This window comes from Cervus canadensis, chromosome 12, assembly GCF_019320065.1.
Source record: "Cervus canadensis isolate Bull #8, Minnesota chromosome 12, ASM1932006v1, whole genome shotgun sequence".
Lineage (NCBI taxonomy): Eukaryota > Metazoa > Chordata > Mammalia > Artiodactyla > Cervidae > Cervus > Cervus canadensis.
In genome coordinates this window covers 65,885,371-65,897,641 of record NC_057397.1, presented here as the reverse complement: position 1 = coordinate 65,897,641, position 12,271 = coordinate 65,885,371, and the positions used below count along the sequence as shown (strand labels likewise).

The window sequence follows — 12,271 nt, the reverse complement described above, 5'->3', positions numbered from 1 at the left end:
AAGGTCATACTTAAGTATTTAGACTTACCCTTCAAGGCATTTGGGAGTTATCAAAGACCTTGTATAAACCTAGGAATGCTTAGGAGTTATTAAGGTTACAGAACAGCTGAAGCGAGGGAGAGGTCAGAGATGGGGAGGTCTACCTGGGAGTGATTCATCTGGGAGACAACAGTCACCTCTGATTAATATTCGCTGCACTTGGAAAGGTAGCACTGCTTAGAAGATACATCACAGCGTATTCCTAAACCTAGTTTATGTTCAGTCACTCTGTCATGTCCGACTCTTTGCAGCCCCATGGACTGGGGCCTGCCAGGCTCCTCTGTCCATGGAATTTTTCCAGGCAAGAATACTGGAGTGGGTTGCCATTTCCTACTCCAGGGATCAGACCTGCATCTCTTAGGTCTCCTGTATTGGCAGGCAGATTCTTTACTACTAGTGCCACCTGGGAAGCTCCTTCCTAAACTGTATTTTTCGTGGATTTAAACCAACGGACTCTGACATGTCTTTGTTTTCTTTGTTATTTTTTGATTGTTTTTTAATAATTTTGTTTTTTGAATTCTAATATAGAATTTCAGAATCACATGTAATTAGGTCAGACTTCTAATTACATTCTAGTTAAATTTAAACATTTTAGAGTTTTCAGTTTTATATGAATAGGAACCAATTTTTTCCCAAAATCTTCATCTTTCTCTGTGGTGTCTAGTACATAGCAAAGTACTGAATAAATTTGTTTTTAAATTAAAATTCAAATTGAAGTCCATAAATGATATCATTTCATTTGAATTAGACACCACAATCTATAATTCATAACATGTGACTAATCTTTGTATAATCTCCTAGGCCAATGATTCTCAAACCTGGAATGACGGTGCCCCCAGAGGACATTTGGCAATGTCTGGAGACATTTTCTGTTGTTATAGCTGGAGAAGGGGTTCTACAGGCACCTAGAGGGTGGAGACCAGGGAACGCCTAAACATCCTTCAGTGTGCAGAACGGCCTCTGTTTGGTCCCAACAAAGAATTATATGCCCCAAAATGTTAATAGCACCGAGGTTGAGAAGTCACACCCTAGTCTAACAGTAATGTTATTGCCATTGCATCGAAGTCATTTTTTTTTAACATGCCCCAGTAGTATGTTACAGTTGTCCCAGACTTGAAAATAAATAAAAATGTGTATAAAATACACAAATAAGTATAAACTGGATAGGATAGAACCATTCACATGAACTTACTTAGCAGGTGAAGTGAGTGAGAAACTTCCTCTTGTTGTAGTCACATTCTGTATCCCACAGAATGAGTATCTAGCATGTCAGTGGATATTGGACCTGAAGTTGCTGAATAGACAGCAACCAGAACATGTCGTCAGCAGCTGCTGAATATCCTGCAGATAGACTGGGATCTTGTCCAGTCTAGATTACAAACCTCAGGATTTTCAGGACAGTCTGATACTTTTGGCCTAACTTTTATGGCTTTTCCAAGTTTAGCATTTCAGAAAAACTGAAAAAAAATATATTATCTATTGTAATAAGATCCAGAGCTTATTATCTAATAAGGTCAGCAAAATTATAATGAAAAAACACCATGTAATCAAGGCATGGGTTTTAAGCATGCCTGTTCTTTAAGTATTGTGACAAGGGTCAAATTATTTTTAACCTCACTGACTTTATCTCATGTATAAAATGAGTATTAAATACTTTGGTACATGGTAATAAAAATATTAAAGGAACTATTACAACTCACTAATAAAAAGACCACCCAATTAAAAAATGGACAAAGGCCATTTGCAAAAATGTAGATAAACATTGAGGGCATTATGCTAAGTGAAGTAAGTCATAGAAAAAGACAAATACTGTATGATATCACTTACTTACGGAATCTAAAAAAGCTGACCTCATAGAAACAGAAGAGTTGTGGTTGCCAGGGGTTGAGAGACCTCGAGAAATGAGGAGATACTGGTTAAAGAGTACAAACTTCTAGTTATAAGATGAATAAATTCTAGGGATTTAATGTACAGCATGGTGATTGAAGTTAATACTGTATTGTAGATTTGAAAGTTTTTGGGAATAGATCTTAGATGTTTTCCACACACACACAAAAAATGGTGATTATGTAACATGATGCAAATATTAGCTAAAGCTATGGTGCTAAATTATTTTGCAGCATATGAGCTTATCAAATAAACATGTTGTACACCTTAAACTCATACACAATACTGTATGTCAGTTATATCTCAATAGCATTGAAGGAATGGACAAAGGACTTGAATGGATATTTCTCTAAAGAAGATATGCAAGTAGCCAAGAGCAGATGAACATAAGCTTATTGAGGACAGGAATCAAGTCTTAGTGAATATCTTTATTTTCCACAGATAGTACTAAGAACATAGTAGATGCTCAGTGTTTGATAAATAGAAGTTTTAAATGTCTTTTAAAGTTGTTGTTTTAATTATTTTCTTTCAGATCTATCAAATCTATTCAAAGCGATCTGCTGAGGATATTTATAAAATACTGACATCGTACAAGGCTAGTTACCTAATAATAGAAGATGCTATCTGCAATGAAGTGGGAACCACGAGAGGCTGTCGGGTTAAAGATTTATTAGACATTGCAAATGGCCATGTAAGTAACCATTTGTAAAGTTTTAATTATTTTTTTCTTTTTGAGAAAAATGACTATTTAAACTTGTAATAGTATCTTCAAACTTTATTTTTTGGAACTTAACTAAGAATATGATTAAAAATTATGTAATAGTGTATGCATGTGCTCAGTTGTGACCGACTTTTTGCAACCCTGTGGACTGCAGCCCGCCACGCTCCTCTGTCCATGGGATTTCCAGGCAAGAATACTGGAGTGGGTTGCCATTTCCTTCTCTAGAGATGTAACAGTGGGGAAGCTTATTAAAAGTAGTTTGAAGTGTTTTTGCAATGTACGAAAGAAAAGTTGGACAATTTTGCAAAAAAAAAAAATTTTTATCAATACCGGGACTCATAATAGTTGCCTGTACTTGTACATGTTATACATTTATGAACAAAAGATAATTTGTTTTGAATTATGATTTTATTTTAACATTATAATATAAAGAGCAGCTGTTTGTTTTGTTATATTCTTATGTTGAGAAATTTCTTATAATTTGGTTCATATCTAGAAAAATTGTTTATTAAATTAACATAGTCTTGTACATTGAGCCCCTATTATCCACAAAATTAGTGTATTCAGAACTACTTTAGTTGTTAGGATTTAACTGTATTTTCAGTTTTCATTGATTTTGCTCTTTTACCATGCTGAGTTACTTCTCAGCCTGAAGTGTATATACTATATACCTGGCAACTAAGACTTGACAGGGGAGTTTGTCAATGTTTAGTAATTAGTGTTTGTATATCTGGTAATTAGGCACTAGAAAGGGTACCTTCACTCCTGGGAAAGTTGGGGGTGGAGGATCTTAAAGTTTAGTAGGTCATTCTTACTTAGATTGCATATTCTATTCAGACTGCAGCCAAGACTTCTCTGTCTCTTCCTAATTTAATAGCTTTGTCATAATCATCCCAGACCAGTTTGGAGGTGAGAAATTAGTTTGTTGCTTTGGGGGTTTTTTTGGCCATGCTGCGAGTCATGTGGGATCTTAGTTCCCCACATACCAAACCTGTGCCCTTGCCAGGAGAGTCCAGAGAAATTGACCTCATGACCTCTTAATCTTATAAACTTATTCTGTTTTCTGCTGCATGTATTTTGAATTTTCTCTCTTGGTACTTGATGTCTGTGATCTTTGGCTAATTGGTGACAGAATGGAATTTTATTAAACATCAGGTATTTGGTAATAAGAGTAGGAGATGGCAACCCACTCCAGTATCCTTGCCTGAAAATCCCATGGACAGAGGAGCCTGGCAGGCTCCATGGGGTCGCAAAGAGTCAGACACGGCTGAGTGACTGAGCACCCACGCATTTAGTAATTACTGCTGTATTGCTGTCTAGAGTTTTATTCTGCTCTTGGACCCCTTCTTGCTCCATTTTGAAGGTCAGGTTACTTCTTTCATGTAATTCCAGGCACAGGCTTAAAGCTAATCTCTTCTTTTATTCTTAAAGTTGATTCTCTGACATCTCTCCAAGGCATTAGGATATTTAGTGTTTTTATTGTAGGAAACTCTTTGAGCTAGCTAAGCTATCTTAGTGAACCTCATTAAAGTGAAAATGTAAAGGATTTACTGATTAGTCACAGAAACGTACTGTTGAGTCAGTCCTGCACAAGGAGAATATGAACGTACATTAAGAATATATGTCCATGTCTTAGCTTCGGTAGGCTCCCTGATAAGATTCTTCAGATGAATGATAATAGACTATGGGGACATAGCCTTCTAAATTTTAGGATTAAATCTTTTAAAAATTGGAAAAGACTCTATGCTGGTTTCTCAATCTCAGTGGGAAGTTCAAGAATTTACTGAACATGGTAACTCTTATGAAGAGGCTTTTATTTGCTGAATAATATGAGATGTTTGCTAACCACTGTGAGATACTCCATATTTAACAAATATATATATTTTTTATATAAATATAGTCACTTGTACCTTGATTGCATTTCTCCTATAACCTTTTTAACATTATGTTTCATATCATTTGATAGGTGGTTTGTGAAGAAGGTGACAAGTTGACCTACTCAAAACATGGACGATTTTGTCATGAGGTCAAAATTAACTATTCTCCCTATGTGAATTATTTCACTAGAGTATACTGGAACAGATCCTACTTTGTATATAAAATCAACACTGTGATATCCTTTCAGTCTTGAAAAATAGCAGAGCCTTCATTTCAAAGACTTATATATCACCTGAAGTAAAATGCAATTTTCTTCTACGTACGTGGTATCTTTTGGAAATCAGAGTGTGGACGTTGAAATGTTGCTGCTGATTTTCCCTCCTGCTATTAACTGGATCTAGAGTTCTGTGGGGGAAAGAAGATCAAACATTACTGTGCTTCAGTAAAATGTAAAATCTGCCACACTGCAGTATTCCAGCCAGGTGTTTTCGTTATTGCTATGATTTTACCTTCCAAACTGTTGTAAAATTTTTCTCATAAATCTTCTTTCCATCATAACATTAGTCTTGAATTTGAATATGTTCAAGGTCAGAGTATGTCTCAAACATAACATTTAACAAATACTTAATGTGATATAATTATAGAATAGAAGGAAAGAATTATCCTTACCCTCAAGGCAGTCTCTGAAGGTTTTTCATGATGTATAATAGAGCTGAAATAAAAAACTAATTTAAATGTTCACTGAGAATTTGTGGCGTTTAAATTAAAATGGAAATTATATAAAGGAAAATGATTTTTAAGGATATACGTTGATATATCCAGATTTTCCATGATATAGCTCTCATCATCTGCTGCTTATATGTGAGCACTTTCTTAATAACATATAGTGCTTGATACTGCATTTCACTACATTGTGACTATTAAGTGGTTAGTTTTTTCACTTACACCCATAAATTTGATACCAATTTAATCATGATAAAACAGTTAACTCTTGTTACCTATGTATTTTTTAAAACAGATATTTAAAAGAATGTTGCTTTAAGTTAAAAAATAAAAGAACGTTCAAGGTTTTTAAAAATACGGATATGGAGTATATAATGTATTCATGTGTTTTCTATTGAAGTATGAAGTAAAAACTTAAATCTTTATCAGAATGAGAATATATCCACTAAAGTGAGCAGCAATTTCTGGAGATATGTGTAGATGCTGTTCAACATGCCTCTGCATAGACAAGCATTTGTGGTAAAACACAAGTACTGTTCCTTGTGAAATGGTGGTACGGTTTTCATTAAGAACAAAATGACAATTACCATAAAATTCACAGCACAGTTCCACAGTCTGTGTTCCTTTTTGCCTTTTTAATTATATTTAAAAGAAATTCTATAATGATTAATGTGGCCTTATAAAGAGTTTCAGGATGGGTGTATCACTTTAATAAGATGGGATGCATGTTTAGTTTTACCTTACACACCTGTTAAGTGAAAAGATTTAAAATTTTTTCAATGGTTAGAGTGCTGCAAAAATTGCAATTTCATCACTCTAAATTACTATATTAGAAAGGAGCATCTTTCCATTATCTTTATGTTCTGTAATATATCTTTTAAAAGTACAAGAGCTCATGCATTCTTAGACTAACTCAGATGTTTTGTTCTTTTGGAGCTTAAGAATTGTTTGATGGCAGTATCGTATGTCTGGTGCATTAGTTTTATTGGTTCTCATGTCATGCTTTTATGTAATGTTTAGCAATTAATACTAAGATAGCTACAGGCAGGCTATTTCAGCTTCTCTGTACATCTTAATAGTGAGTCACTAGTATTTAGCTTCAAGCCTTATAAAAATATTACCATAGTTACCTAAGTACGAAGTGTACAGAAAGAAGTACATGGTAGTACTTATGATTAGATGCAGCATGTAAAACAATGTAATTGAAAAGATGGCTTGCATATTTTGAAAGGGAAATAGAACAACCTACTTTCTATGTAGCATGAAATATTTAATTGAATTTTTACTGATTTATTTTATGATCAAATATGCTGAATTTTGATTGTTGTGTGTTTTTTGTTTTTGACATATTAGTAAGTTGCTTTTGCTTCTATCAACTTATTTCTTAAATAAAACAGGTTTGGAGCAGCTTTTAATTGATTTTTTTAAATAATGAATTTTTCATTTAGCATCAGTTGAAAAGAAAAATGTGAGCTTTATTATAGAAATAATACTACTAGGTATGGAAGATAAGCTTATTTACTTCTATTTTAGCTCTAGTTAAAACAATAGTGCTAGAAAACTTGAGCATTTAATTTCCTTACTTATTTGTAGAGTAAAATGATTAAGAATTCTGCAAGTAATTCTATTTGGGTTAGGTTTGACAGTAGAGATCTACTGTGAAAGGGGCAAAGTTTGTGGGCTTGGGGTGGAAGGAATTTCTCAAAGAAATACAATACATACTTTGCCCTTGATGTTGCAACACCATGGAAATAAGTGCCTTAACCTCCTTATTTCAAAGTTTACTTTTTATTATTAAAAAATTATCCATTTCTTTCATTTTCATAAGAAAAATTTGATAACTTTTCCCTCATCATTAAGCACAGAGAAAGAATCCTCAGTATACTATTTTCACTATTAACTTTAATTCATTAGTAACCAAATCTTTGTTAAAGGTAGTGATGGGATTTCTAGCCTGCTAAATTAATTTATTTAGCTTCCCAAATGCCAAACAATCCAACAGATAAAATTTACTTGATAAGATGTATGATATTGACTGTGCTGGTTTATATGTTTTCTGACTTTGGCATCTGTGTTAGACTGGTAGAGTTTTACAACCTAGGGAGTATGCATTGCACTTATAAATTTTTTTCTTCATTACTTTCTGAGTATATAGACAGCATGTTTTTTGGGGACATTAACTCATATTGCTAAAAGCCTAATATGACACTCTTCCATACAATCTAGATTGACTAAAGGAAAAGTAGAGATGGAGGTCAAAGTCTGTTACAAGTTGGGGCTGAAAAATATGCTTTAAAAGATAGGGTATTAATTTATTGAACAGCGAACAGCCATCTTATTAAACTTTGTTGTTTGAGGGAAATCAATTGCTTTTTGCCTTTTTCTATTTTTGAGCTGTTAAAACATTTTGATGCCTTTTGGGGGTAAAAGTAGTATCTCTCTCTCTCTCTTTTTTTTTTTTAGTATCTCTCTTTATAAAATTATTGGGTTTTTAAAAGTTGTAGGTAAATCAGTTTTATTTGTAAATATACTTTATGTGCATGAATATTTAAAGGGTATTTAAATGAACTGTTCTGTGCATTTAAGAACCTATTGTAAAACAAACTCGCTACTGCATCTCAATCTATTTTCTCATTTGTCCATTTTTTATTTTTTTGTCCAGTTTTTAAAATATACTTTATTATTACTGTTTGCTGATAGTTTTAGATCCCAATATATATTAAAATTACAGCCTGAAAAGTTGCAGTTAAAACTGAACAATTTCTTATTGAAATAATAGCTCATTGTTTAGTTTTTGAATGTATAAAATTAGCAATTTAAATAAAATTAGATGTGAAAATTGCAAAGGAATATATTTGATTCAACTATTTTCCATCCATTAAGATTTCTAAACAATATATTTGTTTTCCATAATTTTAAAAAAAGGACATTTTAGAACCAGATTTGCTGAATTTAGCATAAAGGACTTTCTGAGTCATTTCTGTTTTGTAAGTCTCTTAGAATTAGCACATTCTAATTTTGGCAAATATAATCTTATGTGCAGTTTTATAAGAGATACATTGGACATTTGACTACAATAGTGGAATAATAGCATCAAAAAGAAACATGCATTCCATACTTCTAATGTATGATATCTAATAAATAACCCCCTTCATATTTTAAATTAATAGCTTTTGTACAGCTATTTAACAAAGATGAATACAACTGAATTTTCTTTTTTTTTAATTTATTTACTTTTAGTTGAAGGATAATTGCTTTAGAATACTGTGTTGGTTTCTGCTGTACAGTATCATGAATCAACCATAGGTACACATACATCTCCTTCTTAAACTGCCCTCCAACTTCCGCCCATCCCACCCCTCTGGGTTGTCACAGAGCATTGGGGTGAACTCCCTGCATCATACAGCAAATTTCCACTGGCTGTCTGTTTTGATGGCTCAGCTGGTGAAGAATCTGCTTAAAATGCAGGAGACCTAGGTTGGGAAAATCCCCTGGAGAAGGGAACGGGCTACCCACTCCAGTATTCTGGCCTGGAGAATTCCACGGACTGTATAGTCCATGGTGTGGCCAAAAGTCAGACGTTACTGAGCAACTTTCACTCTCACTTTTGGTCTGTTTCACATGTGGTGATGTATGTGTTTCAGTGCTTCTGTCAGTTTGTGCCACCCTCCTTCCCGTGCTGTGTCCACACATCTGTTCTCTATGTCTGACCTCTACTGCTGGACTACAAGCAGGTTCATCAGTACCATCTTTCTAGATTCCCTGTATGTACATTCATGTACTATATTTGTTTTTCTCTTTCTGACTTATATTCACTCTGTATAGCAGGCTCTATGTTCATCCACCTCTCTAGAACAAACTCAAATTTGTTCCTTTTTATGGCTGAGTAATTACCCATTATATATATATGTATCACAACTTCTTTTTTTTTTTTTACAACTTCTTTCTCTGTTCATCTCTCAATGAACTTCTAGGTTGCTTCCATGTCCCAGCTAATGTATATAGTGCTGCAGTGAACCTTGGGGTACATGTGTCCTTGAGAATTGTGGTTTTCTCAGGGTGGATGCCCAGGACTGGGATTTCTGAGTCATTTCTGGTCATTCCTAGTTTTTTAAGAAATCTCCACACTGTTCTGTATAGCCACTGTTCTCCATAATGGCTGTATCAATTTACATTCCTGCCGCAGTGCAAGAGTTCCCTTTTCTCCACATCCTCCTCAGCATTTATTGTTTGTTGATTTTTTGATGATAGTCATTCTGACCAGTCTGAGGTGATAGCTCATTGTCATTTTGATTTGCATTTCTCTAGTAATCAGCATTGTTCAGCATTTTTTCATGTGTTTGTTAGCCATCTAATACAATTGATTTTATGTATGTTGACTTTTGAATGGTGTCTACAACAATGTATATTTAGATTGTGTTCTTCTGTAACTAACGATACATCTTCACAAAAGAATAAAAGTTAATTTCAGTAAACAGAAATCCTTTAAAAAAGTTGGGTTATAAACTAGTTTATAATATTAAATGTACTTTTATCAAGAATGAAATTATTTATTTCATGCTTAATTTTACTCCTTGTTTTGTTTCTATAATAAAATTCTTAGAATGTTAAGTTGTCTTTTATTTATACATGAATCTTTTTTGGTTACAGCTTTATTGAGACATAATTTATATACCATACAGTTCACCATTTAAAGTGTACCATTGAACAGTTTTTAGTATAATCACCGAGTTGTGCAACTGTCATCACGATCAATTTTAGAATATTTTCATCACCCCAAAAAGAAACCTCACACCTTCTGTCTGCCACCCCCAACCACTTCATCCTCAGGTAACTTCTACTAATTTACTTTCTGTCTCTGGACAAAATGTTCTACTTTTAACATTTCACATAAATGGAATCACATAATATATGATCTTTTGTGACTGACTTCTTTCCTTTAACAGTGTTTTCTAAGTTAATTCATGTTGTTGCATGTATCCCTTTTCCTTGCTAAGTAATACTCCATTGTATGGGCGTACATTTATCCATTCTGTGCACCCATCCGTTGATGACATTTGGGTTGTTTCCACTTTTTTGGCTGTTATGAATTATGCTCTATGAATGTTCATATACAAGTTTTTAGGTGGACATACATTTTCACTTTTTTGGATATATGTCTAGAATTTTTTAGTCATATGATAACTGTGGTCACTGAGGAACTGCCAGATTTATCAAAGTGGCTGTATTTTACAATTCTGATAATGTATAAGGTTTCCGATTTCTCTGCATCCTCGCCATCACTTGCTATTATCTTTCTTCTTGATTTATAGGCATTCTAGTAAGATCTGAAGTGGGGCACATTATTCTGTTTTTAATCTGCATTTTCATCATATCTAATGATTTTGAACATCTTTTCTTGTGTTTACTGGCCGTTTGAATATCTTCTTTGGAATAATGTTTATTTAGAAATTGCCCGTTTTTAAATTGGGTTGTCTTTTTATTATTGAATTGTAAAGGTGTTTATAATTCTAGATTATGAATCCCTTAACAGATACGTAATTTGGAAATACAGTTGTCCCTTGATATCCATGAGGATTTTGTGCCAGGACCTCACCCTCTCCCCTCATTGCCCATGTATATCTGAATCTGTGGACAGATCCAGGAGACCCATAGAAGGTCTCTTTATCCTCAGGTTCTGCATTTATGGATTCAGCCAGCTGCAGAACATAAACATAGTACTATGTTTACTGAAAATAAAATCTGCATATAAATGGACCTGCATAGTTCAAACTCATGTTTTCAAGGGTCAACTGTATAGTTGTTGCTTGATATCCACTGGGGAATTGGTTCCAGGAACCATGCAGATACCCCAATCCACAGATGTTCAAGTAAGTCCCTTGTATAAAATAGCATCAAACAGTCAGCCTTGTGTATCTGTGGACCCAGCATCTGCATACCAATTAATCATGGCTTGGTTGAATCCAGGGATGAGGAGCCTGCAGATATGGAGGGCCAATTGTATTTCCTTCCAATCAGTGGGTTCATTTCACTACACTGATAGTGCACAAATGCTTTTCATTTTGATTGCATTATTTTCACACTTGATGTTATTGATAATAGCATTTTTACTTTGATGTGTTTGAAGTAGATCTCCTTACATGTATCTTATTTGGAATTTGTTGAGCTTCTTGGTTATATACATTAAGAGTTTTGTTTTAAATCAAAGTTGTTAAGATGAAAGCTAAAAAAAATTGAAACTCTTTGAGGTGGTGGAGATGTTAACTAACCTTACTGTGGTAATCATTTTTGCAATGTGTACTTATATAAAATCACTACATTATGCACTTTAAACTCACACAGTGTTGTCAATTACATCTCAATAAAGCTGGGAGGAAAAAAAAATCAAGGTTGGAACTTCTTATACTCCCATTATACATATGTTGGTGTGTTTAATGGTGATCTATGTTTCTCTGAGGTTCTGTTCAATTCAATTTTTTTTCTCTCTGTTCTTTGGATTGCATAATCTCTATCATTTGTTAATTTTTCTGTTAGTTCAAATCTACTGTGAGCCCCTCTGCTGTGTTTTTCATCTCAGTTATTGTATTTTTCAACTTCAGAATTTTCATTTGGTCCTTTTTAAAAAGTAACTTCTTTCTCTTTGATATGCTTTGTTTATAGCAACTCTGGAAATTGACATCCCCCTCTCCCCTGGTAAAGGCTCAGCTGGTAAAGAATCTGCCTGCAATGTGGGAGGCCTGGATTCAATCCCTGGGTTGGGAAGATCCCCTGGAGAAGGGATAGGCTACCCACTCCAGTATCCTGGCCTGGAAATTTCCATGGACTACACAGTCCATGGGGTCGCAAAGAGTCAGACACGACTGAGCGACTTTCACCTCACTCACTGTCCCTTGGAGCGTGTTAATTATAAATGGCTTGTTTATTTCTTTAGTGTTAGCTGGACTGTTTTAGTGATGTCTATTTCCTCCACATAGTGGAGTCTCTGTTCCTGGTCTCACACGTCACTGCCTTGAGCATGTGCAC

The 12,271-nt window shown here is 34.2% G+C and overlaps 1 protein-coding gene across 1 annotated transcript in view; it reads left to right on the top strand.

Moving 5' to 3' along the window:
• The window catches only part of DPY19L4 (dpy-19 like 4), a 63,597-nt gene extending 51,929 nt beyond the window's left edge, over positions 1-11,668 (top strand). The window contains exons 18-19 of the mRNA XM_043483509.1: positions 2,459-2,617; positions 4,614-11,668. Of these exons, the coding sequence (XP_043339444.1) occupies positions 2,459-2,617; positions 4,614-4,778 (324 nt within the window). The 3' untranslated portion in view covers positions 4,779-11,668. The remainder of the gene's footprint in view (positions 1-2,458; positions 2,618-4,613) is intronic.
• Positions 11,669-12,271: the final 603 nt, after the last annotated feature.